Below are 18,907 nucleotides of genomic sequence, written 5' to 3'. Positions count from 1 at the left end.
AAATACCATGGGGAATAAAAGGAGTTGCTGCAGGTAAGTCACACCATGGCACCTCAGGGCTTCAAGCCATGTGCATAAAGAGCCCCCAAGAAAGCGTTCTGTAAGGCTGACAAAACCTTGCCTGTGTTGGCAGTGAAGGCTGGAATATAATGAAACAGATGCAAATTTTGGGTTCTCTCTCTGTTGCTGACCAATTATTTTTTAATAGTCAGCAAGGCTTCTATGGTTGAAATGAAAGAAAATGCCCTCTCATTCTTCAGTCATCTATCTCTTCCTCAAAACATGGCACCTAAGACGTGAGGTTCCCTGAGATGCCACTGAGGTGAGTCCTGCTGAGGTCCAACTTGGAGGCACTGTCCTCTCGGTTCTCAAATGTTCTCTATTACATCTCTAAGGAGTCATGGCTCATGAAGGCCACATCACCTCTTGCACCGCAGTGCTCGAGTAGCCATCAGCTCACCACACCTCACCCTGCAGGCAATACCTTGTTTTAAAACATCCAACGGCCAATCCAGGGCAGATGATCCCTGCCCAGCATCTGGCATGTCCCCGTATGCAAACTCTCGAAAAGGCAGATGGTCCAGGAAGACAGAGTCACTTCTCTTGAGTTCAAAGCCACCATGCTTCCCTTGTAGGAGGCATAATTCTGTAATGTGGGAGAAAAGGACAAGCCGGCACAGGGTTAACTGGGCCTTGCTGGCACACCTCAGACCCAGATTTACCTAACAAGGGAGAGGGGTGGGGTACACATGCACTCTTTGACCCCATAAACCCACTTCCTACACGTTATGCTATTTGACGAAAACTCAGCCCCTTCCTACAAATTAAGGAGAAATGGTTGTTCTCAACATAAAACTCTCCAGTGTGTCCTCTCTGAAGAGGTAGGAAGCAATCTTTCAAACATTAAGTATTCCCTTAGCCTGATCTGAACAAACTATTAAATAACAAAATTTCAACTAAATAAATTCTGAAGTGACACCATTTGGTGCCTGGGGGTTTCCTTTTAACAAAACCAAATCTTACACAACTCACAATGTAGGAAACAAAAAAAAAATGAAATTTGATTAATTTGACTTGACTGAACTGATAACATTAAAGTATTATTGACAATATATTTAAGTATACAAGTGGTGTGTGGTTGTATTTTTAAAATATTAACTTTTCTTCATTAGTAAATAATACGCAATAAAAAATGAACTTCTGACTTTAGCAGTTGTATGAATGAATCTTCCAAACACGTCAAGTGAAAAAAGCTAGACACAGATGAAGATGTTCTCCATGAATCTATATGAAGGCAAAACTAGTCTTTTTTAAAAAGCCTTATCTTTAGATATACTGAACTATTTATAGACCGAGCAATATAATGCCTAGGATTTGTTTCGAAATAACTGAGTGAGATGGGTGAGGTGGTAAAGTTATAGATGAAGTATGAATCACCCTAGTTATTAAAGCTGGATGGTAGGTACACGGGAGTTCATTATATTATTATCTCTCCTTTTGAACATGTATGAAATTTTTCTATAATATAAAAAAATAAAATGTTTCCTTAAATACTTCCATATTTAAGAATCCAAAAGGTAACAATTATTATGCAATAGTTATTATGTCCTTAATAAGCCAAAACAGTAAGAGAACTCGTGAATTGGGGTTCTTTTTATACTTCTATTTAATGATTTGTGTACTTAAGCACAGGCTATGGAATAAAAATGTGGAAGGCATGAGGATTAGCACATATTTTTATTTTCTTGTAGGCACTAATGATGTAAAAGATCGAATAGCTATCTAAAGACCAATGAAACAACCCTTCATTTACTCACCTATGACCCACACTCACTGCGCACCCAGGGCACCCGTGGCTGGCTTTGCTCGTTCCACCAGGCACTGAGGCAGATAAACGTGAACCAGCCCTGAGGTAATACCTTTGCTCCCCCAGAGCAGCCACCATGACTATTAACATAGTCTCAAGTCCTGCCGAGAGCTGCACAGGGCCCCCAACTGGTATTTCAGGAGTCTATGGCACCAGCACCACTCTTGCCCATATACATGCACAGGCCCCTGAAGACACTGCCAGTTCTTTCATTCTTTTCAGTGTCAGGCACTGTGCTAGGGGCCAGTGACACAAAAGGACTACAGTCCAGGCCTGGACAATAAGTGTAAGTGGGGACAGAGGTCACAAGTGCTGTTGGAGGAGGTGGTCGGGTCCCTAAAGCCAGAGACCGTGGCAAATGCAGAGAGAGAACTAGAAAAGGATTCTGGGATAAAGCAGTGTCTAAGGAACCCCCTAAAGTTTTGGTAGGAATTAGCAAGGCGAAGAGGCAGAGAGCATGCAGGTAGTCCTGGAACTCTGGGTAAGACCAAGAACAGGGTCTTGGCTAGAGCAGCGGCATCTGGAGACTAGAAGGAAGGCCGGACAAATGCTGGGGCAAGCTTTATCTTGGGACACAGGGAGCCTCCGAAGGGTGTTTAAGCAGGTGTGTGAATTGACCACATTTTTATTTTTAAATAATCACAGTGGCTACAGTGCTAGAACAGAACAGATGGGGAAAGATTCCGAGAAGCAGGGGAGCCAATTAAGAGTGTGCGGCAGAAAAAAAAATTTTTTTTTTTAATTAAAAAAAAAGAGTGTGCGGCAGGACTCAGTAGGCAGATGCCGTCAGGGCCAGTACACCTGCCGAGGTGCACAGACGCAGGCAGGGCGGGGAGCGCGGGCTCCTAGCCACGGGGCTCCAATCAGGGGGGTACACGCGGAAAGGACACTGGCCTTATGCCTAATTATACAAAGCACAAGGCTAAAGTTCGAGACCATAAAATGATGCTTCTGATTGGCTATGCAAGGGAGGGGCTGTTGGTGAGGAAGGGGGCACGGCCGAGAGAATCTCTTGGGGAGGACAGGCTGCACAGGTGCCTCCCCCCAGGGATACAAAGGGAGTCAGCGCCTGCTTAGAGTTTCAGAGGACACACAGGATCCTCCCAGAAGGCCGGAAGGCAGCCTCTTAAGGGCCCCCTCTGGCCCCTGCATGTCTGTTTATGAAGCCAGATCAGAGTACTCTGTGGCAAGAGCAACAGAAAACACAGATGGCAAAAAGGAAAAGTCGCAGAACTGGCTTAAAAATCAGGCAGTGTGGGGATCCCTGGGTGGCTCAGCGGTTTAGCCCCTGCCTTTGGCCCTGGGCGTGAGACTGGAGACCCGGGATCGAATCCCACACCAGGCTCCCTGCATGGGGCCTGCTTCTTCCTCTGCCTGTGTCTCTGCCTCTCTCTCTCTGTGTTTCTCATGAATGAAAAAATAAAGTCTTTAAAAAAAAATCAGGCAGCAAGTCACATACAATGTCAGCCTGTCCGCCAGGCTGCACAGGCTTGGTAGTTGTCAGTGGGAAAGAGCCACGGAGCAGGGCTTCCTGGGTCAGGGCATGCGAAGTGAGCCGAGAGGGCCCCAGAATTCCCCCTGGGCACCTCTCCACAGCACAAAGAGAAGTTTATTTCAAAGAAGGCAGAAGCCAGCCAAGCTAAAAGGCTTGACATTGAAATGCAAACGGGAGAGCCACACCAGACGAGGCTAGGTGTTTCCAACCCTGTGGAGAAAAGGGAGGCTTCCCAGGAGAGCAACAGGTGCCCCAACGGGGCTGAAAGCAGGGCAGGACCTCCTCAGAGAGACAGCCTAGAGAGGCGGCCTGGTCCAAAGGTCCTCAGAGCACTCACGGGCAGCCTCAGGGTCGGGCCCAGCTTTCAAGACGCTTATGAAAGTGCCAGCCCTTCTGGGCAGGTTAGCCAGGCCCCAACGCTTTAGGCTGGAGTCCTGTGAGTGCATGGAGCAACATGCCGACAGCAAAAACAAGAGGGACAACTTAATCATCTTAACGCAGTTTGTTCAGTAGACAAAGTCTTCCGAAGAGACAGAGTAAAATAATAAAAATGCCAACGAGAACACAAATCTGAAACCAGGCCAAGCAAAAGCCTGTATGTCATGATTCTGGGTATTCCTGGCATTTCATGTGTCCCTGACTAACCTCTCTAGACCAGCTTCTTAAAACTAACCCCCTCATCCTTGGTCACCTCCCTGGAATGGAGGCTGTTCCATGTGTGAAATGAAAGAGGCTGTGGAGTCTCTGCCACTGCCTCCCCTGCCTCCCATGTGTCTTCTTTGGCTCCTACACTCCCAGGAGCGTGTGACTGTAGGGACGGTGCACGTTCTGAGTACCTGTAGTTGTAGCTCAACGGCATGTTACCTCGAGTGGGCCAAGTACACATAAAAGGCTGACTCCTGGGGAACTTCTTCCTCCCTAATCTTACAGAGAACAAATGGGAGAAAAGCAGGAGACTGCAATGGACACGTGAATGGCCTATTATGGCACACTTTTTGAAACTTTTTTTTTTTTAGATTTTATTTATTCATGAGAGACCAAGAGAGGCAAAGACACAGGCAGAGGGAGAAGTAGGCTCCTTGAGGGGAGCCTGATGGGGGACTCGATCCCAGGATCGGGATCATGCCCTGAGCCAAAGGCAGACACTCAACCACTGAGCCACCCAGGCGTCCCTAAAACTCTTTCATTATGGAAGATGTGAAATGGCACAAGACTAGAGTAGTATAATGAACCCCCACGTACCCACCGACCAGCTTCAGTGATTGTTCTTTCCCTCTGTGGACCCCATGCACCCACTCCTTACACCACCCAGATTATTTCTGAATCGAACCACAAACGTGTTACCATTTCATCTGTGAAGACTTCAGTATAAATCTCTAAAAACAGAGTCTTTATAAACATAACTATGACATTACCATACCTTAAAAAGTCAATCATTATGTTACATTTATTCATTCATGTCCCCCAGAAGTGGTCAACAGTTTTCATGGGCTCAACACAACCTCTTCTCAGGATGAGCATGAGGGAGGGGCCATGAGCATCTAAGATCAGCAGACAGGAGCGAAGCTAAAGCCCTCATGTTCTTCAAATGATGCAATGACCAGGATCTCCCAGCTCTGAACACTGGTGATCAGCAGAGCAAGGTCAAGTACTGTGTTTTTGGCTTCATATTGGTTGGGGAAGGAAGGTGAGATGCTGCTGCTGACAGTATGATTAAGGGCTGACGCAGACAGCGTAACTTAATAAACAACCACTGTGCCAGGTACTTCACGTGCTCATCCCATTTAATCCTGACTGCGGCTTGTGAGGGAATGTCTTTCTCCTTCCAGAGATGGGGCGTTAAGGCTCATCCACAACTTGCTTGAGGCCTCCTAGGACACCAAGCACTGATACCCAGTCTGTCTGACAGCAGAGACCACGTTGCAGACCCTGTGCCACGCTGGTGAAAGTTGACCCACACTGATGCCCTCCCAATGCACCCCACCTGCCTCACTTGTCATGGGACACCCCCACACTTCCCATCTCCTTCCTCTAATACCCAGAGTGGGAGGCAGCACTCACCAAATTGGCCATCCAGTTTCACATACAACTCAATGATGCCATAGGCGATGGTGGTGGAAGCTGGGATCTCCAGCGCTACGTTGGTATCCTTGGTGATGTTCCCATCCTCCTTTGCGGACACCTGTGAATAAGAGCACATGCATTCACCTGTATGCTCAGACTCCCCCAGGATTCTCTCTGCCTCCCCACTGTGGCCGGCCTAGGGCTTTGCACAGGAGAGGCATTCAGCCAATGCCCAAGGAACCAAGTGAAAAAGAGAAGCTGGCCAGCAAAGTAGGTAAGGATTCAATCCTTGTGGGCCTCATGATGTAGTGCAGATATTGAAAAGTAAATGAGCAAACTTTTGTGGGTACACAAAATGAGATTCCAGAGTGTGGGAGACAGGCTAGGTCTATGGCACTGAATAAAGAAGGTATGTAAGATAACTTCCCACTTCCCTCACGGAGGATTAGGGTAACCACTCCTACATCCTGGACAATGATGAAAATCTGGACAATTTCAAAGCCTGACTGGAAGAACCTAGCTTAACAGTGAGGAGCCCCCAAAAGGGCATCATTCCAGACTCCTGTGGACGGTACACTGTGCAGTCAAACAAACCTAGAGCCGGGGAAGGAGGGAAGAGAGGTAAGGACAAGAGGAGGATTACCGGAAATGCCAAGTGGTCAAACACTAAAGCTCTCTCCTTCCAACACTGTTACAAACATGACCTCTTCCCATGATGGCCTGGGGAGATGATCGTTGCCTAAACACTGGAGATCAGAGATCCCTTGTAGCAACTTGATCCTGGTTTGTATAAGGACAGCCAGCCTCCGGATTCCCAGGCAGGGGCCAGGCCTGTGGTGAGGGTCACCATGGGCAGAAATACTGGCAAGGCTGACCACAGCCACCTCTCGTCGGGCACCTCCCTCATCACTGCCCCAGTGAGAGTCCTGCTCCACACCAGACTCTGTCTCCACCTCCTTCCAAATACAACTTTCCCAGGTCCTCTAACAAATGCCAAAATTTCCCCCAGGGAGCAAATGTCTAAGAATAGGACATCAGGCACCAGGGCAAGCTGTGGAGCAGTTTGGGGTTGGTAGCCTCCTGTTCCACAGAAGCTTAGTACTGGCTCAGGGATTAACCTGGTAAGACTATTTTAATCCAGAAGCATCTGTCTATGTGTATATAGACACATATACTGCTCTCTACCTCCCATCACTCCATTCACAAAGGATTTGAGGCAGTTGATTCCAAAGTAATCATTTTGAGACCCCTGGCTCTGAGGGGCTCCGGCAGTTACCTGAACATTGACATGGCCAGTGCTCCTTTGCCGCATTTTCTTTTGGGAAGGCACCTGTCCCAAGCTGGGTGGCCATTCTGGTCCTATTGCCCTAGTCCTGGGTCTGCTTCAGGAATGGGTGCAACCAGGGAGGGTCCGGTGGGAGCCAACCCTGAGCACACTTTCCCCTGGGGTGGCAGCAGGTGGCATGAAAGCATGGAGCTGCTGCACCACAGGGAGGATGCCTACCTGAGAGGGAATCCACCCCCAGGAAGGCAGCACACGCCAGTTTTCCAAATTTGGGATCTAAAAGTGACTGAAGCCAGAACTACTCGGAGTGTTTCAGTTACAGGCGCCAATAGATTATATCTCGCTTAAGCCAGTTTGAGTTGGGTTTCTATTAGCTCACTACAGAAGGGTCCTGACAAACGAAGACACCACCCAAAGCAGCCCCTGACCCTGGCCACAATGACTGGGACCAGAGAGCCCGCTGAGCCCACGCCTGTGCCCTGGGCACGCACACCTGCACAGTCTTGGTCTGGATCCCCACTATGCCGCCACACTTCTCCTCAATCTGAACGTGCTCCGATATCACGCACTGCTGGGTCGTCACTATCTTCTGTGTCAGGACACACAGGACCTCATTCTTCCTCTCCAGCACCTGCTGCAGCACTGGATTGCTCAGATTTATCGCTCTGAAAAAGAAAACTAGCCGTGAGCAGCTTAGTGCCTCAGGGGACATTGAGGCGGTGTGGATTTTCTCCTCTCTGGCAGCTGGCAGCTGAGCAAACAGGTAGCCGCCAGCACCGTTGATTTCCTGGTGATGAGAGAGGGGGCAGTTCACGCAAAAAGACATAAATCAAACTTCCCAAGGCCACCAGCACTTCCAGGCATCAGAGAAAGGCTGCTGGGAGGGGAAGGGGCCCCCATCATATAGCAACCCAGCAATGAGGGAGCTGCGTCCCTGGGCCTTGCACCCTGAAAGTCGGCTTTGTCATCTCATCACTGTAATGTGGGATTACTGTGGGGGAATGGTGAGAGGAGAGAGGCGAAGGCTTAATGACTAAGTAGCAAGGAAGAGACCAGGGTAGAATTAGAAGGGAGTATCTTAACCTCTCTGTTTGGGAAGGATATATAGTCCCTTAGAAGGAGTTTAATGTGATTTTACAGATGAGGACACTGAAGATAGATCTGGCCCCCCACACAGACTTGGGGTTCCTGTGTGGCTACTCTGGAGAATTTCAAGAACAAGCTAAATTTCCACCTACAGCAGATGATTTCATGCTTAGAAGTAAACAATGAAATAACTCCTGTGGCGCTCTCTGACACTATCCATCTATGGAACGGACAGGGAAAGAACCTAATTAGAGTTGGTATTGGCACAAGAACAGTTATAGCATTCCTCTTGAGTTTTTTTTTTTTTTTTTAAGATTTTATTCATTAGAGAGAGAGAGAAAGAGAGTGAGTAGGGGAGGAGCAGAGGGAGAGGGACAAGCTGACTCCCCACTAAGCACAGAGCCTGATGCAGGGCTTAATCTCATGACCCTGAGATCATGACCTGAGCTGAAATCAAGAATCAGGTACTCAACTGACTGAGCCAGGCTCCCCATCACTTGAACTTTTTAAATATAGTCTGAAGCTCGTTATCTTAAGAAACTCAGCAGCACCCCTAACCACACACAGTGGAGGGTGACTCCTGACCCAAGACAAACACAGATTTGCCAGGGTTCGGGAAGTATCTCCAGAACAGGAGTGAGTAGTTGTAAGGCCTTGTCTCTGTGTGAAAAGCTGCCCCCAGGTGAAAACTCCATTAACGGAAAGACAGACAAAATGTGCTATGTATACACAATGGGGCATTATTCAACCATAAAAAAGAATAATGTTCTGATGCCTGCTGCCTCATGAACGAACGCTGAAGACAGGTGTTAAGTCAAATAAGCCAGGCAAAAAGGATACATATTGGGTGGTCGTACTTATATGAAGTGTCTAGACTAGGAAAATTTATAATGACAAATTAGATTCAAAGTTACCAGGAGATGGGATCCCTGGGTGGCGCAGCGGTTTGGTGCCTGCCTTTGGCCCAGGGCATGATCCTGGAGACCCGGGATCGAATCCCACGTCGGGCTCCCGGTGCATGGAGCCTGCTTCTCCCTCTGCCTGTGTCTCTGCCTCTCTCTCTCTCTCTGTGACTATCATAAATAAATAAAAAATTAAAAAAAAAAAAAAGTTACCAGGAGCTGAGGGGAGGAGGAATGAATAGCTCTTGTTTGATGGCTACACGTTTGGAAGTGACAAAAAAGTTCTAGAAATGGATGGTGGTGATGGTTGCAAGAAAGTGTGAATGTACTTTGTGCCGCTGAACTGTACACTTAAAAGTGGTTAAAATGACAGATTGTATGTTAATATATTTTTATCACAATTTTAAAAAATAGACACAGGAAAAACTGTTCCATCTCATAGTGTTCAAAAAAATGCAAATTATAACAACGTTTCACACATATTAAATAGTAATATGAGGCACCTGGCTGGCTCAGTCGGAGAAACATGCAACTCTTGACGATGGGGTCATGAGTTTGAGCCCCACCGTGGGTGTAGAGTTACTAAATAAATAAATAAATAAATAAATAAATCGTGGGTTAAAAAAAATAAGTAATAAAAATAAGTTGACAACAACAATAAAAAAGCTGTCCAAGGGTCCAATTCCAGGAAGGCATATGAATTGGGGGCTTGGAGCTTGCCCACTGGGTTTGAATCTCAAGTCCGCCTCTCCAGCTGGGTGAATTATTCCACCTCTGTACCTTGCTTTTCTTATGGATAAATGGATGGTAACAATGGAGCTGTTGAAGGGTCTCGATGAAATAACATGCAGTGAGCACAGAGCTGAATATCACACAAACTCCAGCTGGCTCCAGCTACCTTCTGGTATCCTTTGCTGAGGTCCCTCAAAAAAGCCCCAATGGGTGCACTTGATGGGAATTATGAGTCCATTTAATTGGCTTAGTGGTACTTTTTTACTCACTTGCTTAGAAACCTTCAAAGACTACATCACACCTTATGACCTGGCCCCTGCCTCTGTCAACCCCACTTCCAGCTTTCTCTCTATGCCTTAAACACAACAGGTGCTTGCCCACCCCATGGCCTTGAAGCCATGTCCCCAATTCCCATATCTTGCTGACAATAGTCACGTCTTCCAGGTGGCAGGCATTCCCTGCTCACCCTGTGTTGAGTGACAACTCTATCACAACCTAAGACCATTTATCTGGAGAGCATATTTACACCCAATACTTTTCTAGCACATTTGCTCATTTGTACATTGTCCGTCTCCTCCCTCTAGACTACAAACTCCATGGAATAGGGACTGTGCCCGTCTTGATAACGGTTCATCTCTGGACAGTGCCTAGTACATAGCAAGGGTACAATATATAATTTGGTAATAAATGGATGAATAATATTGTTGGGTTTTTTCCCTTCTTTGCCTTAACAAATGTGCAAATGTGTCTGTATGGATCCCTGTGTAGAAGAGAGAACACAGAGAAGATGGAGGAAACAGAGGACTAGCGGGGCGGTGTAGAGAATGAGATGTAGATGTCAGTCTCCCGAAGAGATTGTATTTGGGTTCTAGAGGCACTGACTGAAGAGGAGAGCCAGTGTATCCAGCAGGCAGAATGGACATTTGAACCAGGCCCTTCTGAAGCTCTTCGTCTACTGAAGGCAATTACAGCTTCTAATAGATTCTTGAAACTCGACTGCTTCAATTATGCTCAGGTATTGACTGTAGCCATGTGAACGCACATATCAGAAGCAGCTTACAGCCCCCAGAACCCATGGCAGAGGGACAACTGAAGACACCCTGAGGAGTCTGAAGGGACTCCCCCACACTGGATCTCATTGCACTTCTCCGTACCTTAAACAAATACTTGATGCTGTCCTAGCCAATGTTAAATTATTTGAAAAGAAAAAATTTGGCCTAAGCCAGCCAAGACTGCATTGCTCAAAACACTGACCACCCTCCAGAACCCTCATGCCAAACACCAAAAGGAGGAGGGGAAAAAAGTCAACTGCAGGAACATGACTTTCTTTTGCATCTGCTGGCAGGCCTATCCTGAGACATGTGCCTGTGAGGCCCAGCAGCCCTCAGAGTGGCCCCACCACAGGCCGGGAACAGAAGCTCGGCAGGCTTGGTGCATCTCCAAGGCAACTGGGGAGGAGACAGTAACACAGGTAAGACCAGGCAGGCTGACTCCAAAATTCTCCACTGGGCTACAGAAGCCAGGCTGTGAGGGCAGGCACTCCCCACCCAGGTGCCTGGGATTCTGTTGCCCAGAACAGTGCTGCCACCTTTTGGAAATCAAACACCAGACAGACCTACTCATCTTCAGCTAGGAAAGCAGATCTAGTGTAGACAGAGGGGAAGCTAATTATGGGGGAAATGGGGTTGTTCATTTGACTCTTTTCAAAGCAACCTCAGAGGGAACCCCCTTCTCTTGGTTGAACACCACCAGGCCCCAAGCAGTGTCGAGATGCAGAACAGCCCATGGGAGCCAGAATCTGGCCCTAGCTCTCCTCAGAGCAAGAGTCTCTGTGCCATCAGACTACTCTGCAGCCCCCAAGGGGGGAAACCACTGTATATCAGTGTAACTTATTTACATTTATAATCCTGCATGTTTAAAGAAGACTATGGGTTCCTTCAGACTGCTACTGGGCTTCAAAGAAAAAAAGTTTAAAACCCTAGATTAGAGGTTTCATAGGTGAGGAACCAGGAGGCCCAGACAGGTTGAAGATAGTAACCTTTCTTAAAGCTCCGGCCAGTGATGGAGACCCGCTGCTCCTATCTTGCTCCTCTGGGTGGGGGCACCGTCTGGCTGTACCAGGAATTTGACCTTCATTTCTACTGAAATCTTGTACTACTATATCCATTCCCATGTGTAAATGTCTTGCCTATCTAGCTAGACCCACAGCTGGGTTTGGAAGCAAGGATTATACCCAAGCCCTCCAGGAATCTTTTTCAAAATATCTTGCCTGCCCATCCTCCCTGACCCCCATCGCCTGATGGCTGCAGCCATGTGCCCTTAGAAGAATCTTCCCTGGGTTACCCTGATTAGCTCCACCTCCCTGGGCCCTGTCAAGAGCCACTCAACGACATGGACAGCATGTCTTCAGAAAGACACTATTCACAGTAGTTACCTCTTGAGTGGGGAACTAGATGACTGAAAGATCAGGGATAGGAGATTATTCATCTTTTTTCTTTCGATTGTTGACATTTAAACCATGTGAGCAGTAGGTTAAGTGCCTGCCTTCAGATCAGGTCATGATCCCAGGGTCCTGGGATCATGCCCTACATTGGGCTCCCTGCTCAGTGGGGAACCTGCTTCACCCCTTCTCCCTCTCCCTCCCTTTCTGCCCCTCCTCCCCCCTCATGCTCTCTCTCAAATAAATAAAATCCTTATTAAAATTTTATTGTTAAAAAAAGACTCTCAAATTATAAATTCCTAGAGGACCGAGTACCCTGCTCCTTTTATTGTTCCCTATGCCTATGCTATCCACCCAGGTGATGGATAAATGAATAAGTTCTCACATAAATTCTAAAAGGCATGGTTGGAATAAATCTCCCTCCTCTACCAGGACTAAATCAAGAAATAGAAAATCTGAACACACCTATTACTAGTAAGGAGATCTAATCAGTGATTAAAAACCTCCCAACAAACAAAAGCCCAGGACCAGACAGCCCAGGGTGAATTCCACCAAATATTCAAAAAACAATTAATTAATCCTTCTCAAAAATCCCTCCAAAAAGTAGAAGAGTGATCCTTCCGACTCCTTTTATGAGACCAGCATTACCATAATACAAAAACCAGACAAAGAGTCCACAAAAAAAGCAAGCTATAGGTCAATATCCCTGATGAATACAGACACAAAATCCTCAACAAAATATTAGCAAGTCAAATTCAACAATGTATTAAAAGGAGAATACACCATGATCAACTGGGATTTACTCCAGGGATTCAAGGCTGATTTGACATCCACTAATCAGTGTACTAATATACCATATTAACAAAATGAAGGATAAAAATCATATGACCATCTCAATAGATGCAGAAAAGGCAGAAAATTCAACACCCATTTATGATAAAAACTCTCAACAAAGTAAGTATAGAAGGAACATACCTCAATATAATAAGGCCATATATGACAAGCCCACAGCTAACATCATCCTCAACAGTGAAAATGTGAAACGTTTTCCTCTAAGATCAAGAGCTGGAGCAATTTGGCAAGAAAAGGAAATAAAGCACATCCAAATCAGAAAAGAAAAACTCACTATTTGCATATGACATGATTTTACATATATCAAACCCTGAACACTCCACCCAAAAAGTATTAGAATAAACAAATTCAATAAAGTTGCAAGACACAAAAGCAATATATAAAAATCTGTTGCATTTCTTTGTATTAGGAAACAATCAAAAGAGAAATTAAGAAAGCAATACCATTTATAATTATATCAAAAAGAATCAAATTCCTAGGAATAAATTTAACCAAGGAGGTGAAAGGCCTATACACTGAAAACTACAGGATACAGATAAAAGAAAATGAAGACACAAATAAATGAAAAGATAGTCTTTGCTCATGGATTGGAATCATTAATACTGTTAAAATTTCCATACAATCCAAACAATCAATGGATTCAATGTAATTGTATTAAAATCACAATGGTATTTTTCACAAAAATAGAACAATCCTAAAATTTATATGGAACCACAAAAGACCCTAATTAATAGTCAAAGCAATCTTTAGAAAAAAGAACAAAGCTAGAGTCATCATACTCTCTTATTTCAAACTGTATTACAAAACTATGGAATCAAAACAGTATGGTATTGGCATAAAATCATACACATAGATCACTGGAACAGACAGAGATCACAGCAATAAGCCCATGCACGTATGGTGAGTTAGTTTATGACTAAGGAGCCAAGAACATACAATGGAGAAAGTACTATAGTATATAGAATAATAGTGATGAGAAACCTGAACAACCACATGTAAAAGAACAAAACGGAACCATTATCTTATACCATCCTCAAAAATTAACTCAAAATGGATTAAAGACTTGAATGTTACATCTGAAACTATAAAACTCTTAAAGGAAAGCATAAGTAGTAAGTTCCTTAACATTGGTCTTGGCAATGATTTTTTTTAACCTGACTCTAAAAGCAAAAATGAAAGCAAAAGCAATGAAAGTAAAAACAAGTAGGATGATATCAAACTAAAACACTTCTGCACAACAAAGCAAACCATCAACAAAATGAAAAGACAGCCTACTGAATGGGAGACGACATTTATAAATCATATACCTGATAAGGGGTTAATATTCAAAATATATAAGGAATTCATAAAAGTCAATAGCATAAAAACAATCCAAATAAAAATGGGGCAGAGGATCTGAATAGACATTTTTTCAAAGAAATACACTGATAGCCAATGCATACATGCAAAAGTGCTCAACATCACTCATCATCAGAGAAATGCAAATCAAAACCACGAGATATCACCTGACACCTGTTAGAATGGCTATTTTCAGAAAGACAAGAAGTAACAAGTGTTGGTGAGGATGTGAAGAGAACCTTTGTGCGCTGTGGGTAAGAATGTAAATCAGTGCAGCCACTAGGAAAAAATATGGAGATTTCTCAAAAATTTAACAATAGAACTACCATATAATCCAGCAATTCCACTTCTGAGTATTTATCTAAAGAAAACAAAAACACTTGCTTGAGAAGATACATCCACCCCCACACCCAATGCAGCATCATTTACAATAGTCAAGATTTAGAAATAACCTATGCGTTCATCAATGAACAAGTGGATGAAGAAAATGTGGTATGTACATACAATGAAATTTTATCCAGCCATAAAAAAGAATTAAATCTTGCCATTTGCAAACAACGGACTTTAAGGATATGGTGCTAAGTGAAAAATGTCAGACTCAGACAAATACAGTATGATCACATATATGGAATTCAGAAAAACAAATAAACAACAGAACTCATAGATACGGAGAACAGATTGGTGGTTGCCAAACATGCGGGTTTGGCGGGGGGTGGGGGGGGTAGATAAAATGGGTGAAGTGGGTCAAAAGTACAAAATTGCAGTTATAAATAAGTCATGAAGATGTAACGTACAGCATGGTGACTCCAGTTAATAATACTGCACAGTAGCCACCCCTTATGTATGGTCTCAATTACCTATAGTCAACCATGGTCTGGAAGCAGAGGTTCCTCCTTTTGATGAATCATCAGGTCAAGAATAGCCTTATGCTACGTCACAGCATCAACATCATTCACCTTCCCTCATCTCATCACATAGGCATTTTACCATCTCACATCAGAAGGGCGAGCATGGTATATAAGATATTTTGAGAGAGAGAGAGACCACATTCTTATAACTTTTATTACAGTACACTGTTAGAATTATCCTACTTTATTATTATTCTTGTTACTCTCCTACTATGCTTAATTTGTAAATTAAAACTTTATCATAGGTGTATGTATGTACATATATAAATATATATGAAAAAATGTACCATACACAGAGTAAGGTATTATCTATGGTTTCAGGCATCCACTGGGGTCTTGGAACATATCCCCCATGGGAAATGGGGGACCACTATATCTGAAAGTTACTAGAAGAATAAATCTTAAATGTTCTCAGCATGAGAAAATATTTGTAATTCATTACGGTGACAGATGTTAACTACACTTACGATAGTGATCATTTAGCAAGGTATACAAATATTGAATCATTACATTATACAACTGAAACTAATATGATGTGATGTGTCAATTATACCTCAACGTAAAAAACAACAACAACAATGGTCTCTTCCCCAGTCCGGCCAGGGATCAATGTCCATAGACAGAGGAAGGAGACAGAAGCTCTCCCATATGAACAGCCAGATGTTCTTTGTCCTCTTCACACATATTTTTAAGGACGGCCCAAGGTGCCTTCCTCTTCCCGGGGACAGCAGTATGAAAGCAAGAACAGAGGCCACCAGGATGGAGACAGCATATAACCCATCTTAAAGGGCTAGACCCCAAGAAACACACCTGGAGGCGAGTGAAGGAAGTAACAGTAAATGGGAAGAAAGTGCCTGTTCCTCACCCAGTGCACTTGCTGGATGCCCCCCCCCCCTTAGCCCACACTCTCCTGTGGGATCATTCTACTTCTTTTTAAAGATTTATTTATTTATTTTGAGAGAGAGAGGAGAACACGCATAAGCCAGGGAGGAGCAGAAGAAATGAGATAGAGAGAACCTCAAGCAGGCTCCACGCTGAGCGCAGAGCCCCACTCAGGGCTCCTTCTCACGACCCCAAGATCATGACCTGAACTGAAAATCGAGAGTCAGACACTTAACCAACTGAGCCCCCCAGGAACCCCAGGATCATCCTACTTGTGTGTACCTGGCCGCTCCATGTCACAGAAACACTGCTGTCCTTCTAGACCTCGTCCCCAGCTTTATCTCCTACCTGTTGGGTTCCCACCTCCTCTGAGCCTCAGTTTGCCCACCTGGAAACTGAGAATTGGCTATGAGGCTTCTGTTTAGTGAGGCCTTATACACAGTGACCGCACTGTGCCCATTTCTTTGCTTCCACTCCTGGCAGGAAAGCCATGACAAGAACCCTTTCCAGACGGTCAAAGACATGCCCACAACTCTCAGGGGGCTTCAGGAAGTGAGCGCTCAGCCAGGAGGTGGACCCTCAAAGCAAGTAAGAAATGACTCTACAGGGATCCCTGGGTGGCGCAGTGGTTTAGCGCCTGCCTTTGGCCCAGGGCGCGATCCTGGAGACCCGGGATCGAATCCCACATCGGGCTCCCGGTGCATGGAGCCTGCTTCTCCCTCTGCCTGTTGTCTCTGCCTCTCTCTCTCTCTCTCTCTATCATAAATAAATAAAAATAAAAATAAAATAAAATAAAGAAATGACTCTACAGGTGCAGAAGGGGGGTTGGCTGAGAGGGGAGAGCAGCCAGGTGGCAGCCGCTGCTGGGGACCAGGGCAGCCAGCAGGCAGCCAGACCTCCATTTCCAAAGCACCTAATCGTTCCCTAGGCCCAGCCCCAAAGAACCTGCCTCCTCTCCCAGGCTGGGGCTTTACTTTGAATTCTTTTTCTAAGGCTTTGAAAGCCAAAATGCAAATTCATAGAGAAGAAATCCTAGAGAAGATTTTTACAACTCTAATAATATCCAAAAGGAGGAGGGAAGCAGCTTTCTTTTCCTTTTTTTTTTTAAGATTTTATTTATTTATTCATGAGAGACACACAGAGAGAGGCAGAGAGAGAAGCAGGCTCCGTGCAAGGAGCCTGATATGGGACTTGATCCCGGGACCCCAGGATCACGCCCCGAGCTGAAGGCAGACGCCCAACCACTGAGCCACCCAGGTGTCTTTTCCAAATGCCATCCCCAGGATAGCTCCTACAGAGATGAGGGCAAGCTTTCTCATGCAGACCACCCTCCCCCCACTCCGCCAAACTCCTCCATTCAACTCCACAAATAGCTCCATCCTATTACATTCCAGGCACTGGGCTAGATGCCGGTGATTTCTCAGTGAACAAGACCAAGGCAGTCACTGTTGCCACAATCCCCCCTCCGGCCCCCGCCCCCGTGTGAGAGCCCTTGATAATAACAGGTCCTACAGGAACAGGGTTTCCCCTGGCCCTCTCACAATGCTCTCAAAAAGCAGGCAACATCAGGACAGAGTAGGGAACATCAGCTTTTATCGAGTCTGCCAAAGAGAAATGATAAAAGTGCAAAGGCCCCAGGTTTACTAGTTCTGGGGTGGAAAACCGGATGCATTTGATTGTCTCCCCAGATGAACCCATTAGCAACAGCTGCCTACTTGTAGGGAAAAGCATTCTACAGCTGAGTCTAGGCCTGAAGCAATGAGGAGCAAGAAAGCCACAACTGATTGGCTACGTCCCAGAGGCCTGGGAAGGCAACAGAGACTATCCCTCCCTCCCCCACCCTCCCCCTTGCCCCACCCCTGCACCCACTCCCCCAGGTTACAGACTCACCTGAATCACATGGCACACTAGTGACACAGCCAGAATCAGGACACATAGCTTCTTTTTTCTATAATTTTATTTTAATTCCAGGACCACACAGGTGGATAGGGAACCACACAGGACCCCTAATAGCCAAAGCAATTGTGAAAAAGGAAAGCAAAGCTGGAGACCATTCCAGACTGCAAGCTCTATTACAAAGCTGTAGTCATCAAGACAGTATGGTACTGGTACAAAAATAGACACATAGATCAATAGAACAGAATAGAAAACCCAGAAATAAACCCACAAGTACATGGTCAATTAATCTTCCACAAAGCAGAAAAGAATATGAAATTGGGAAAAAGGCGGTCTCTTCAACAAATGGTGTTGGGGAAACTGGACAGCCACATGCTGAAGAAGGAAACTGGACCGCTTCCTTACACCATGCACAAAAATAAACTCGAAATGGATTAAAGATCTAAATGTGAGCCCTGACACCATGAAAATCCTAGACGAGGGCACAGGCAGTAATGTCTCTGACATCGGCTGTGGCAACATTTTTCTAACTATGTCTCCCGAGGCAAGGGAAATAAAAGCAAAAATAAACCACTGGGACTACATCAAAGGGACACACAGCTTCTGACTCCTGGACCAGTGCTCTTTCTGCTCCACTGCTCTGAAAACAAACAGCAAAGAGGCACAGGGTGCAGAGGCACCTGGAGAAACGGGACGGGATGGCTAGAGCCGGTTTCAGCATCCCCCCAGGAACAGAGAGGGGGACATCGAAAAGAGCCAGAAGATGGTGGCTGGCCTCCTATTGCGAGAATATTAAGCACGAATTACTAACCCACAGGAACACAGATGTATACTGATGATTAAAGCTTTAGCAATTTAGGGATTTCTTCTAAAAAGTTGTGATTTATCAGCTAGAGCTGCAGTGAAAGAGGCTGCTCGCAGCGGTCTATGCACGCTGCTGGTAAGCTTAGCTTGGCTCTTCTAACAGCCCCGTGAGCAACTGAGGTTGCTTCTCTCTCGGTAGCCAACATCCCCCGGCCTTAGCCGGCAAAAAGCCCACCAACGCTGTGGCGGGCGGCAACCACCCCCTAGAATCCTGAAATGCAGAAGCCAATGCTGCTTCCATCTGCCTGGTTACCTCCTGGAGAGGACATGCATTTCCCCTTTCAAGTCTGCATGCT

The 18,907-nt window shown here is 45.4% G+C and overlaps 1 protein-coding gene across 3 annotated transcripts in view; it reads right to left on the bottom strand.

The window, feature by feature from the left end:
- The window catches only part of GSDME (gasdermin E), a 75,677-nt gene that overhangs the window by 24,046 nt on the left and 32,724 nt on the right, over nucleotides 1-18,907 (bottom strand). For all 3 annotated transcript variants that reach the window (XM_077856501.1, XM_077856500.1, XM_077856502.1), the window contains exons 4-6: nucleotides 7,205-7,376; nucleotides 5,424-5,544; nucleotides 485-646 (exon numbers count right to left, since the gene is read on the bottom strand). In XM_077856501.1, coding sequence (XP_077712627.1) covers nucleotides 485-646; nucleotides 5,424-5,544; nucleotides 7,205-7,376 — 455 coding nt within the window. The remainder of the gene's footprint in view (nucleotides 1-484; nucleotides 647-5,423; nucleotides 5,545-7,204; nucleotides 7,377-18,907) is intronic.

The sequence above is a fragment of the Canis aureus genome, chromosome 18 (assembly GCF_053574225.1).
Source record: "Canis aureus isolate CA01 chromosome 18, VMU_Caureus_v.1.0, whole genome shotgun sequence".
NCBI lineage: Eukaryota > Metazoa > Chordata > Mammalia > Carnivora > Canidae > Canis > Canis aureus.
This window is presented reverse-complemented; position numbering and strand designations above follow the sequence as displayed.